Source organism: Cucumis sativus, chromosome 5, assembly GCF_000004075.3.
Source record: "Cucumis sativus cultivar 9930 chromosome 5, Cucumber_9930_V3, whole genome shotgun sequence".
NCBI classification, from domain to species: Eukaryota; Viridiplantae; Streptophyta; class Magnoliopsida; order Cucurbitales; family Cucurbitaceae; genus Cucumis; species Cucumis sativus.
Genome location: NC_026659.2, coordinates 6,725,502 through 6,739,612, shown reverse-complemented (window position 1 = coordinate 6,739,612; position 14,111 = coordinate 6,725,502). Strand labels below are relative to the sequence as shown.

The 14,111-nt window shown below is 33.7% G+C and overlaps 1 protein-coding gene across 1 annotated transcript; it reads left to right on the top strand.

The window, feature by feature from the left end:
- The first annotated feature begins 4,825 nt into the window (after positions 1-4,825).
- Positions 4,826-13,613, top strand: LOC101211766. The gene is made up of 11 exons (XM_004146398.3): positions 4,826-5,144; positions 5,232-5,351; positions 5,473-5,541; positions 5,676-5,780; positions 5,906-5,960; positions 6,352-6,425; positions 12,182-12,265; positions 12,351-12,491; positions 12,799-12,864; positions 12,984-13,093; positions 13,244-13,613. The coding sequence occupies exons 1-11, from the start codon at positions 5,034-5,036 to the stop codon at positions 13,410-13,412; spliced, it is 1,104 nt and encodes a 367-aa protein (XP_004146446.1). The 5' UTR covers positions 4,826-5,033; the 3' UTR covers positions 13,413-13,613.
- Positions 13,614-14,111: the final 498 nt, after the last annotated feature.

The window sequence follows — 14,111 nt, the reverse complement described above, 5'->3', positions numbered from 1 at the left end:
AAATTTTTCTAAGATGCATGTGAGTGAGGACAAAGCAAGTTGAAAGAACTTGTGTCGGTATTTGGAGATAACTTTCACTCTTAGAAGCATTCAAGACAAGTAAAAATGGTGTAGTCAGGTTGTAAGGATGCGGGGCCATCAGTTGTCAAAATCCGACTTCAAATCCTAGGCTTGGGTCAGTACATGTCATCCTAAGAGGTGTCCTGCCAAGGAATATATCGTGGTCGTTGCCTGGAAGGGCATATGAATTTGAATATAGATGTGACGGGTCATTTTGAAAAAATCGGGCATTGGTATGGGTATTATTATTTGGAACTAGAAGGGCAAAAAGTTATGGCAAATGAAGGCAGATTTTAAATTAGGGATGTTGGTAGTGGATGCGAAGAAGCTCTTGGATGTTGAGAACGTCATGAAGAAAATTAAATCTATGGTTTTATTCTATCTCCTATTGGGATAATATATGCTGAAATTCATAATATATTAGTAGAACTTTGTGCATTGTACGTATTTCATAATGTTAAAAATGGAATATACATGTATAAGTTCAAAAAATAATTCAATCTAAATCTCAATCTCACACAAACATTTAAGAAGACACAATTTACTTTAAATGATAATAATTTTTTTTTAAAAAAATTATATTAAGTAAAAATATGTGATTTTTTAAAAATATGTTTCATTTATTGAAGGTGAAGTAGATATTAGGTAGAGATAAAATGCGGTTTTTTTATTTAAAAAAAATCTTTATCTACATGAAGTAGATATTAGTTAGACATAAAATGTTAAAAAAAATGCGACTTTTTATTTTTAAAAAATAATTTATTTAACCAGGAGTAGATAATAGTTGGAGATAAAGTCTTATTCTTTTTAAAATTATGTTTTCCTAAAATAGAGCAGAATATAAGAGAAATTGTAAAAAATGACGAAGTCATGGCAAAATCAAGGCTAATAGATTTTGGTTAGAAACAAATAGTTTAATAAAGACAGTAGAATATAAGATCCTTCTATTATTAGTTAGAGACAAATTTTGATTTTTTAATTAAAAAATATCCTTTATTTGAATTTTTTAATTTAAGATGAATTAGATATTAGCCAAAGATAAAAGAAAGGGGTTTTTAAAATATAAGAAATCGATAAAATATTTACACTGTATAAAACAATTTTGAAAACGAAAAAAGCTCATAAACTCACAACAAAAAATACAAAAAAAAGCTCCAATCAACATACGATTAATCAGTCACACATGCACATGTAATTCCTTTTAAAAGATCATGATACACCATCATATAGGAAATGATAAACAATTGTGTATGTAGTATCAACACCGGTCACACGCGCATGTGTAATTCTTCTTCCAAACGATCATGATATGCAATCATGTAGAAAATGATACACGATCGTGTAGTTCATGATCACGATTGTTAGTTCATGATAAATGATGGTTTTGAAAAAATCCTAGTAAACGATCGTGTAGATGATGATACACAATCGTGTGCAGTTTATGATACACGATCGTGTAGTTCATGATGTACGATCAAGTAGTTCATGATAAATACTGATTTTGAAAAGTCCTAGTAAATGATCGTGTAAGATCATGATACATGACCGTGTAGTTTATGATACATGATCGTGTAGTTCATGACACACGATCGTGTAGTTCATGATAAAATATGGTTTTGTAAAGCCATGTGGTAAACGATCATATAGCTCATCTCTGTCCATGACACATTGAAAAAAATAATACAAAATTGATAATTGATTGAAAACAAAGATAATAATAGCAGAAGTATAATGAAAAAGAATAATAATAATTGTAGAATAATGATCATGATTTTAAAAAATATATATAGACTAAAAATTGCAGAAGAATAAGAGAAGGAAAAATCGGAGCCACACGAAATTCAAAAGCAGCAAGGAAAAACCTAGAATATTTAAAAAAAATGACGGGTTTCATGGATTTTTTATTTTGTTACGCATGCCGTAAATATTGTGGTGTTTTGTTATATTAATGAAAATTAACCTCATATATATTATTTTCAATCTATTTGAAAAAGGAAAAAAAATGTAGATAAAGTGCCTTTCGACTTTGCTTTCATCTAATTTTTCTCCTTTCCTTATACAACTACATATTTAATCGATCATTAAGCAACTTCATCTTTTTGTTTGAGATGAATTATTTTTCTAGTTTTCAACAATTGGAACAATTAGAGGTGTACATAAATTGAGTTGGATAGGGTTTGAGGAAAATTATGGATCAACCAAAGTATCTGAGTTAACAAAAAATGAACTATATTAATTCAATACGCAAGGGTCAGTCCAACCCAACTCAACCCAAAAAATCTGGATTGGGTTGGGTCGGGTTGGTTTTTTTTTCTTTTTTTCATCTCTCCATAATTTAAACAAACTTTCATATTGCTTTTCAACATGTAAGACGAACAAATTGTCATTGCAAGGTGACATATATATAATACATTCAAACCTAAAACCTAAAATCTCCTCCGCTTAAAGAATTATATAGACAAAATTATATATTATATACATAATCGGGTTGGGCCAAGTCAACCCGACCCCTTACGTGCATAACTCGACTCAACTTTTTTTTCTAATTTTCCAACCCACCTAGTCTAATACAAAATTTAACACAACTCAACCCTTACAGTTTGAGTTGGATAATTCAAGTTAGTCGGGTTACCGATTTTTTTGAACACCCTTAAGAACGATGATGAAAACTGGTGAGAGAAAAAAAATATAGAGAGGGAAATTAATGAGGAGATTTCAATGGAAATGGGGTTGTAGCGGTTGATGGAGAAAGTCGGTGGAGAGGTGGATTGGATAGTAGAGTATGGTATGGAAGGGGAAAGGGAGAAGTAGGGGGAAAGAACTTAATCGTGAAAGAAGATTAAATTTAGGTGTTTCTTTCTAATTATCATCTGATTGTTATGAGTTATTATCTGATTACTTATGTTATTACAAATTGTGGAGGAAGTTAAACATTAAGCAATATCGAAAAAGGTTGTAGAGATGAAAGAATGAAGTATTGTCTAGGTGAATAGTTAAATTGGCAAAGCATACAAAGAATAGTTGTAAGCAATGACAATTGTATAGAAAAGAATTAACAAAAAGTATAATCATATGGTAATTATATAACAATCAGATGACTGTTGTTGTAAGCTTCAAGCATAAGTTCCCTGAAATTTCTTGATAATTAAATTAGTATATCAAATGCCAAAAGAAGGTAATCATAAAAATCGAGGTGAACATATGGCAAACGAATGATAATAAAAAAGTAATAAGAACTCCTCACAATTGACAAAAATGGAAAGTATGTAATCATATGACAATTAGATCACTGTAAACAAAAACTTCATATGCCAATCAGATAACATAATAAAATGATATAGTAGTTTATATAGAAGGATGATAATCAAAAGAAATCATGTGGCAATATATTAAAAACTACTAACTATGTGACAACAAATAGAAATAATTAAATGTAAATCAAGTGACAATATCATATAACAATCAGATAGCAATCAAATAACAATCAGAAAGTAAAGTATTATTACTAACCAGATAACAATCAAATTAGAAAGTCAAAATTATTAACCATTCATATAAGATAGTAATCAATTAGTAATAAAACAAAAATCATATAATTTTGCTAGACTGTAACCATGAATGTTTTTACTAAAAAAAGCCCAATTTTCAAGTCAAGGCGTGAGAATGGTGATTTCACATTCGATGTTGGCAAAAGAAAATTTAAGTCATGTAAAGTTAAGAAGCAAATAAATATATATAAGATCTATATCAAATAGAAATCAAACAACCATCAAATAACAAATAAATACATGATAGCAATTAGATAACAATCAATATTAAATAGCAATTTGATGTGTTAGGGAATAGACACTAATCAGATAACATTCAAAAGGTAATCACTCAATACAAAAAATTACTATCACAAGAAGAAAAAAAAAACAGATAACAATCCTGATATATAATCAAATGACAATCTCATAAGACTAATTACCTCACAAGGCTAACTATATCCAATTGAAAAAAAAAACGACAATCAGATAGCAATCATGCAGTGGAAATTTGTGGGTAATTTTGTTAAAGTAACTAAATCAATTAGATAGTATTTATACCATCAAATTCAAATGTAGTTTCCTTTTTATGAGTTAATGATTTTTTTTTTTGTCGAAATGTAAATAGTTTATTTTTTATTATTTAAAAAGAACTCTAAAAAATACTTACAATAACAAAAACTATTAATACCATCTTACCTCTATATTTTCCATATTTCCCCCCTTCCTTCTTCAATACCCTTTAACTCATCTTTTTGTTAACTACATGACACTTGATTGTCTAAAATAGATAAATCTATATTTACACACTTTTTAGTTAAAATATATGAACTATAACGTGAAGAAATATAATAGATAAAGCACCAAATGATTTCAAAACTTGCTTATTTTAGCAAAATTGTATAATAGTGATTGCGTATCTTAAGAGTTAAATACTTTTTTATTTGACTGTTTATCATTTTGTTATGTTTTAAGAGGAGATTTTTATGGGAATTCGGTAAACCAATAGTGTTAATGCTTATCCTTCTTACTTCATGCTTCACATGTGTAATATTAAAGTATTTCTAATGTTCAAAAATTGTTACTTCTTGATCAGAGACTTATCAATTTTGATACAAATTTAAAAGTATAAAGAGTAAAGTTGGAGTACTAAGTTTTTTTACTTAGAAATGAAAAGAATTTGTAAATTCAATATTTATAATAGAATAAGAATCTTGAAATATATTTTCTTATAGGATAAGGGCGTTTGTACAATTCAAAACACAGCCGTAAGCAAATCCACAATATCCAATTTTAGGTGAAAGGGGGGCGCGGATTGCCTGGTGGATTCGTTAAGACTCTACGAGCTTCTGCTTCACAAAAGAAAAGGGGGACAATCCCAAAATCAAAAGTAGCTTTTCAGCGAATTTCAGGCTCTCGGGCTATCGTCCCCTTCATCGTAGTCTTATGGACTGCACTTGCAGCAATTTCAGAAGCTCTACTGCTCCTCTTTCATGGACACCCACTTCCTCTTCTCGGTTCCCACAGTCCCAATTCGTTTCCAAACTCAAATTTCGGGTACCCTTTTTCATCTTCTTTGACCCCATTTCGTCCCCTTTTCTTTGCCTTCCTTTTTTTAATGATGGGTTGTTCTCATTTTTACAGAATTTGAAGCGTATGAACTTGACTAAACATTCTATGGTGGTGATGAGCGTTTCTGGGTCTAACGAAAATGGTTCCCTGGATAGGTTTCCACTTACCCCTAATAAGCTTTTCATGCAGGAGGTACTGATTTTAACATTCTCTCGTAGTTTAAACTATTAAGCTATGTAGTTTGATGCATTTAACTGATCAGTTTGTCTCTATTTCGATGTTTTGAGTTTGTGATCATTGTTTGTTGTCTCAGGTAATTGGAGCTGAATATGGAGAAGGATTTGAGACTTTTAGACCAGATGGTCCCATGAAAGTGGATGTGGTAAGGGGAAAAAATGGAGTAAAACTAGTTATATTTTTGCAGTCCAGCTATTTCTCTTTTGTGTCTTTTTGTGTTTGACTGTTCTGGTTGCATATTAAGCTTTACTTGAGAGTTTTAATCCTTGTTGCCACCAGGATTTTTTGAACGATAGACTGCAAGAAGGGTTTCTTCAAAGAATTCGTTATGCTATGAAACCAGATGAGGCATACGGCTTAATTTTCTCTTGGGATAATGTTGTGGTAACTTCTATACCCTTACAAATTCAACTTATATGCTTGCTGATTATTGTTACTTAATTCTCTCATACGACTTGTCCTGTTTGTGAAGATTCTGTTGTCTGCTGATGTGTATGACCAATTTTCAGGCAGATACTCAAACTTTGAAGTTAAATGCATGGAAGCAACTTGCCTCAGAAGAAGGTTTTATTCTATTTCTTTGGAAGTTACTGTATAGATGCATATATTTAAAGTGGAGGCAGAAGCCAGAACAAGAAACTATACAAACTTTTATTTAGAATTTTCATAAGGTTCGATTTCTATAAGGGATGAGTTTGTATGTTAAACGATACCAGAATTTACATTCGTACCATTAATTTTGAAAGAGTAAAGGTCTGTACTTAATGTATCGAACTATCAAGTGATGAGGTGGTTAATTTGCTAGATGTTGAAGATGGCATTTCTATCTTGGTCTGAGAAATAGGGAGTTATAATCTCTTTTTCATTTTGCTTCCTCTATTCTGAGGCTATTTGAGTTAACAAACCTTTTAACAGCTGTTCTCTTATTTTAAAATTTGAATCGCAATTTCTATAGGTAAAAGAGTTCCTGAAGATGGTGATATACAGAAGCTAATGCTTTATGAAGGTGCAGATCAAGTATTGCAGAAGGTTTGGATTCTTAATTATTCTTCTTTTCCCATTAAAGTAATTATTTATGTCATAAATTTTGTTAAATTTCATCTGATTTATTACCAATGTTGAAATTTGGAATACGCTTCATTGCTTCACACTGTAGTAGCTTAAAAAATTTACTTCTTGGAGAAGTAGCCCCTGTTCTATGACGTTATCTCTGTTGTTTGTACCAAATGCACTCTAATTTACCGTCACTTGCAAAAAGAATTCTATCTCAATTGCATGGTGGGGATAATAAGATCGCTATGTCCAAACATAATTTGAATCTATCCTTGAGCTTATCACTAAAAGCTTTATGGTTTCTTTCCAGCTATAAGCTTCATACTGCATATGAATTTATTTGATTGCACTAACCTACCGATTATGTGTTTCCTTCGAGCATATGACCACATGGTAACTAAAGTAAATTTTCCTCCAGTTAAAGATGAAGTATGCACGAGTACTCAAACATTTGTAATATGGAGCTCCAACACTTCTTGTTATATGAACAAACGAAGCATTGTTGTGTCATTCTTTTTCTCCTTTGCAAACTTCCTCATCCTTTCTTCCATGCTTTGATTTGGACGAAAACATTTCAGCTGGGTTTCTTCTCTTCCTTTTTGGTTTTGTTTTGTTTGTTTGATTGTTTTCTTAATTATTCTTTTGTTTTTCCCAGAAAGGAGTTGGGAATGCGAAATTATAGGTTGAACCTGTGTTTTTAAATAAGAAAATTTTCTCTCCTTTCCGTTGCTCTCATACACCAATGCCTGAGGCTTGAGGGTTGTACTAGTATTTCTTGAGGTTTTGTGAATTGCTAAGGATCCATTAATTATAAAAAAAAAAATATACATATACATATACTTGTGAGGAACTTGGATACCTTTATCTTGATAGGTTTGTTGTTAGCAATAGTTTTGGGATTAGTCAATGAATTGTAATAGTGAGTTTGATTGGCTTCATTTTCATTTCTTTTTTCTTTCATTTTTTTGGAGAACAAATGAAGATGAAGTTGATAAAAAGCTGAAATTGGTTTCAATTCTATTGCAATTTGTTTGATGTTTGCATGTGTTAGAAGGTTTGAGGAGTTGAAATGCTAGATGCTTTTAAATGCAAAAATTGGTAAAGCCTTTTTGTTTCAACACGATTGCAAAAGAGGTAGTGTTATAATTGGATTCTTAGACACACACACTGTACACATTCAATTTTTAAAAATGGTGGAAACTTCATTGAAACCGCCGAAATATGAACAAAGTAGAAGAGGCTGGACGTAGAAAAGTTCCCTCAAGGAACTACATGATAAGCGCTTTCAATGGCTAAAAATAATCAATAGTTATGAAAGAATTTCAGTGGTAAAGAAGTTCATCAAGAAGCTGTATGTTGTTTGAGTTGGCAAAACGAATCAAAAATGGAGAAAATTATATTGAAAGGATGTCTTTTCCTTCCAAATGTCCCATAATTACACCTTAGTTGCACAACTCTTTGAAGTTCTATCTTTGCCTTTCAGATTCCACCTCACCTGTTTAGAACTTCTCAAAGAGTCAATGCCTCCACTCTTTTTGGAATACAAGTAATGATCCCCAAACTCTCAAGATTGACATTCCATGCTTTAGCCACAGGTGCAATGAAAAAGTAAATGATCTAAAGTCTCAGCCTTCCTCCAGCAAAGTCTACGACTGGACGGGGAGAGGCACCTAGTTTTAAACTTTCTTTGAAGCATGACATCAATCTTCAAGCTTTCTAAGAACCATGTACTATAGGTGTTTTGAACCTTCTTTGGTCGTTTACTTTTTCAAACCAGCCTTGTAAAGGAGCTTTTAACCATGTGGGGACCTTAACTTGACATATGATAGCATACTTAGTTGAATACTTTCCAGTTCCTTCAAGGGATCGTATGATTCGGGCATCCTCTTCACCATTGTTAGCTGAATCTAACTTGTCAATGAGGCCATGGCTTGGCCACCCAACTGTTTTATTCTTTGTCAAAGAGGCCTCAAGATGCCTAAATTCAAAGTTTGGTTGTTTTTGTCCCAACAACTGAAAATAGAAAATTTTTTTTACCCAAAATCAAATTTAAATTTGGGAAACTAGATCAAAGAGAATCTTGATTGTACCATAAATTGAAATTTTGGCTCATGCCAGCTTTGGATTTTAACAAGTGAACAAAAAATGGGAGATTTTTGGCAATGTCCACCTGTGGTCTATATCCTTTCTTTTTAAACATAGCAATCATCCAACCATGAGATCTCACTCCCTATATACTTGCAATAACCTTCTTCCTTAGAGGATTTTGCTCTTGAGTGAATCTCCAAATCTACCTAGTGAGAAAGGAGGTATTTCAATGGGTGAGGAGCCCTACTCCTAGCCCACCAAGTACTAAAGGCATGGCTCTCCAATCCTACTTCACCGAGTTGCAGCTATGTTTGTAAATCCCACCACTCCCCATGAAGTCCTTATAACGATTTTTTATGTAGTTTTAAAGACCTTTTTTGGGGTTCTAAGGAGAGAGGAGTCATGTAAAGGCATATTAGGAGTCGATTGTTGGGCTTTTGAGGATAGTAGTAGTATAAAGGAAAACTAGTAAGATCCATTTGTGCTAAGGTGGCTCTCCCTCTTGATAGGAAACCAGATAAAACATCCAACTTTGCTTTCAACTTTTCAATCAAAGAATCCCAAATGTGCGTTCGATGATGATTTCCTCGCCAAGATAATTGATGGGAAGTTATAATCTATGTATGTTTCTTTTGTTATTTCTCTGTGTTTGTTAATTTGTTACTGAAGTTTAGATTATCTATAATTACTCTTATATGCTCTTTGTCATATCAATGAGAAGAACTTTCTCACATTATGAGAAAAAAAATACTCATATTACAATTTACATGGTATCAAGCCTTTTCTTTACTAACATTCTCTAATAAATTGATCCTGATCGTAAACCCTTGTTCTTCCCCTTTTGTGATTTGTTGTTAATATAGAATTAAATATGCCTTCAACCACCAGCTTAAGCTTTTGGGTGAATTGGTGGTTTAATATGGTATCAGAGCAGGTGGTCTAGAGAGGTACTATGTTCAAGCTACTGAGGTACTATGTTCAAGCTTCTGCATTTTCATTTCCATTCCCAATTAAAATTGATTTCCACTTGATGGGCCTTGAAATATTGCTGGGCCTTTCAAATATTTCAAGCCCACGAGTGATGTAAAATTAATTGATTTCCACTTGTTGGGTCTTTCAAATATTTCAATCACACAAGTGAGGGGGAGTGTTGATGATATATAATTAAATTTGCTTTCAACCATCAACTTAAGCTTTTGGGTGAATTGGCGGTTTAATATGATTTTCTCTTCTCGTTCTTCAAGATACCGCAAATTTCCAAGGCTGAACCTTTTAAGGAATTGTCATCACAAATTTTTCTTCTCTCAAATATTTGTGACCTAGTCTCGATTAGTCTCAATGCCTCGAATTTTACTCTATGGATGTTTCAAACTGTTGAAGTTCTCAAAGCTCACAAGTTATTCGAATTTCTTGATGGAAGCACTCTTGAATCTTGATTAATGGCTAAGGAACGAAGGACAAAGCCAGAGTCTGAACCACCTAGACATCCCTGTTTAGACTTATTAGTTAAGTCTGCGCCAAATTCAATTTCAAGGATAAACTTGCACCATTCAAGAAGATCAATGGAGTCAACCACCATTGTAACTGCTTTATTGAAGAAGCCCCCCTGAAAGATCAGAGGATGGGGATCGTAAACCGCTCTCCGGCAATCAAATAATATTTATAATTACTAATATAGACTACTACTACCCCAAGGCATAGTAATAGCCACAAAACTAGGTCGATCTGCAGGGAAGTACAAATGTAGTTTCAAACTAGTTAAGATTTCTTGCTAAAGTGGTAACCTGGGGGGCTGGAGTGATCTAGAATTTAAAGTGAGGAAAATAAATGCAGGAATGTAAAAGTGCAGAAAGTTAAAAAGCAAGAAAGTAAAACAGGCCTAGCTTAGAGAATAAGATCCACCCAATTGTTTGATTTCATCATCAGATTTCCACAAACAAATTCTCATGAAGTAATGTGCCTACCCTACTTGCCCCTAAGTCAAGTAAAGCACCCTAATGCATTAATTAATTTCTTAACTAAACTAGATTCTAGAAAAACTGGGAACAATAAGCGGCCATAAATACCAAACACCTGCATTAAGCCTAGGGAATTCACTAGGATGATTAATAACCCTAAAAGCCCCTAAGTTAGTACTCGATTATGTTCTTGAACTATACTAGCAATGCAATGTAGCAAAAGAGCTATCCTAGACCTCCTCACATTTACTGACAAGCATGTTTGGGAATTGCTACTTGTAATCATCATTGATTCTATATGCTTAGGAATTGCTACTTGTAATCATCACAACCCATTGTTTGATGTTTTGCATTAATCCTTAGCTTAAAAGAAGTTTAAACACACCCAATACTTGGATTCGGGACTTGAGATTAGAACAATAACATGAAGCACAACATGCATCAAACTCTAGCCTAGCAAAGAATACACGAATATTGGCCAAATCAAACATACATTCTAAGCAATGAACATAAAACAAGTCCATGAACCACAGAAATTTCGAAATTAGAAATTTAGTATTAATACTCAAAATCAAACAATGGGTTTCACCTAGCCCTAAGCTAGCATACCCACCTTAGCCACAAAATCGGTCCAAGATGAGCTTGACGATTGTGAAATATACCCAAGAAGTAAGAATTACAGAGGAAAGGAGAAGAAAATGGGATTGGGGGCTAAAAGTCCAAAAAGAACTGACGTAAAATCGGAAAATCTGGATCTGTAGCAGCAGTTAGTGCCATGACGCTTATGAGTAACCCCTTGGCTGTCTTTGCACTTGCACAGTGGTTTCCTTTGAAAAGTTCGGAGCATCGCGGCGTGCGCTTGCCTTGTGGTAGTTTAGTAATTTCGAGCATCTTTTCTTCCTATTGACCTGGTTACTTTGTTAGGGCTCCGATTTGGACTGTTTTAGCTTCTTTAGCTCTCTGACATTCGGTTCTTTCTCTTAGGTGCTTGATACCCACAAAATAACATTTTTAGCACATTAATTAACCAAACAATTCCAAGTTAAGCTAAGGGAAATGACACTTCTTGAGTGCTATCACCCCCTTTCTACTGTAACTATGAGGCTATTTTGCTGAGTTGTTAGAGTGAATACTCCAACGCCCCTAGGTATAATCTACATACCTGCACCACGGATCAGATACTCTTTTATTGGTCACTTTTAGCTCCGATCAAGAGTATAAGTATGGCAAGTTTTCTTCAATGACATGGCACTTGGCTATGAAACCATTAACTTGCTGTATTTTCGCAAACCTCTGTCACAGACAACTTTTTTGCACTGACTTTTGTTTCAAGAAAGTGAATGGAGGGATATTTTTGTAAAGCATATTGAACTCCCTTCTTCTTTCACTATGATGGAAAAGATGACAGAAACACTGCAAAGATAATCGCCTCTTAGAAGGTGCTTTTCAGAGCCTACTGATAGCAAACTGGTGCTACCCCCTTAACCCTCATCCAGCATTATTTCTTTGAAAGAAGTGGTTTATGGCGGCTAGAAGTCTGAATCACTTGTGGTTACCTGTTTTCTTTAACTGTTTATTTCACTGCGATTGTTCCATTGTTCCTTGCTCTGCCTTTTTAGCTAATCTTGCACTATTTTCCCTGTTAGCAACAATTTCACATATTTCGAACTTTGTTTCACCTTTCAGCTTCTACGATGGGGCATGGCAGAAAGTGAGCTGGATAGACTGAAATTGAGGTTTACGCAGTTGTATTACAGAGGCCTTCTATCTGTGAGTATCTTCAATATATTTTTCTCCTAGATTGGCTCGTTCCTTGGATTGATCATGGAAATTAGTTAAATATTTTCTTATTCAGCTTAAAACACCAGTTGAAGGTCTCAAGGAATGGCTGGATGCTGTGTCTACAGCTCGCATTCCCTGTGCCATTGTTTCCAGTCTTGATCGGAAACACATGCTTGAAGCATTGGACCAAATGAGTTTGAAGAAATATTTTCAGGTTGGTATTGATTCCTCAAACCTTTTTTTGTATTCAGAGATAGAAGTTCGAGTAACTTTACTGTTAAGTCTAAGCCAGATTGTACAAATGAGAAAATACATTACTTGACACAGTTTTCATGATTTCGTTCAAGCTGCATTTTACCTGTTGATAACATTTCACCTCAACCATTGGTAAAAGGAAAAGACAAATCAAAATTGGTGGATTGTGAATTATGAAATGATTGCACGTGAAAGATAAAAATTGGGTGATTCCAGGGAATTAGACCTGCCAACATTTTATTTTATGCTTATTATCGTTTTTGCAGGCAATCATAACAGAGGAAGACGGTATGGAGTCAATGGCTCATAGGTTTCTATCTGCTGCTGTGAAGGTGAGGTCCAATTTGCGAACTGTTAAATTCAACTGACATACAAAGTGAAAATACCATATTTTTCTTTGTTGCATTGGCTACCTCCGCAATAATTTAACTACTGCTTATACACATTGCAGCTGGATCGAAAGCCTTCCAAGTGTGTGGTGTTTGAAGATGATCCTCGGGGCATAACTGCTGCTCACAACTGTACAATGATGGCTATAGCATTGATTGGTGCCCACCGCGCGTATGTGCCTCGTCATAAATAGATTAAACTAGTAAAATACTATGCACACATGTGCAATGCAGTGCATGTCAAACATATCTAGTTCTTTGTGCATTTAACGAATATCTCAGACCGTCAGACTGATATGGGTACCTGGATGATATTGTGCAGATATGATCTGGTGCAGGCTGATCTTGCAGTTGGTAGCTACAACGAGCTTTCAGTGATTAACTTGCGGAGATTATTTGCTAATAAGGGTTCGACATTTATGGATCTGCAGAAGCAGAGTGTCGAAAAAGCTCCATCAAAAAGAAAGCTTACCATCGATACAATATTCTGATTCTTTTGTTTTACATTCCTCTGTTCTTTCCATGTATTTAAGTTGGTCATGATGTCAATTCTTTTGTTGACAAAACTCTGAAATCCTAAAAACTTTAAAATGAAATTAGAAGAGTTAGTAGATAAATATGGCTTTACACATTTGACTAACACGTCCTTCAGTTCAGGCTATTAAGCAGAAAGCTTCAGTAAGATTCTAGAATGCAATTGTGTTAGCTGTTAATTTTGTTTCTCATCTCAAAAGAGTTAGTATGGTTGATCAAAAGCTTTGTAAAACTCAAATCTTTCAAATGGAAGGTGAACATATTGGAATTGCAAAGTGGAAATTTTCATGGTGAAACAAAGTATCAAAACCATTTCTAAGACTGCCATTACGCGGTGATCAAAGTTAAGGGTATGTTCTCAATCCATCAATCAGAGATTTGTTAGTCTAAGAATGTCAAATCTCAAGTTTTCTACTCTGCTTTGAAGACTATAATATATAAGTGGAAAATTGGGAAAACCCTTTACTTTAAGAGAACTGGAGGTGAAACTTCTAAATTTGAAATTGATTTTATGAATACATATTATGAGATAAAGTAGAAAACAAAGAAAAAAAGAAAAGAACGATGTAGGTAAACATTAATATATATTGGAAAACCTTCTATTTATACTCCTAAAATTTGGTTTTTTTCCCTTTGATTTGTTAAGTAGCTCTTGC

Excerpts from the sequence above, each read along its gene's own strand:
- LOC101211766 (XM_004146398.3), top strand. The coding sequence starts at position 5,034 with ATGGACTGCACTTGCAGCAATTTCAGAAGCTCTACTGCTCCTCTTTCA. Across the intron at positions 5,145-5,231 it reads TTTCCAAACTCAAATTTCGG|AATTTGAAGCGTATGAACTT; the intron begins GTACCCTTTTTC and ends TCATTTTTACAG. Across the intron at positions 5,542-5,675 it reads GTCCCATGAAAGTGGATGTG|GATTTTTTGAACGATAGACT; the intron begins GTAAGGGGAAAA and ends TGTTGCCACCAG.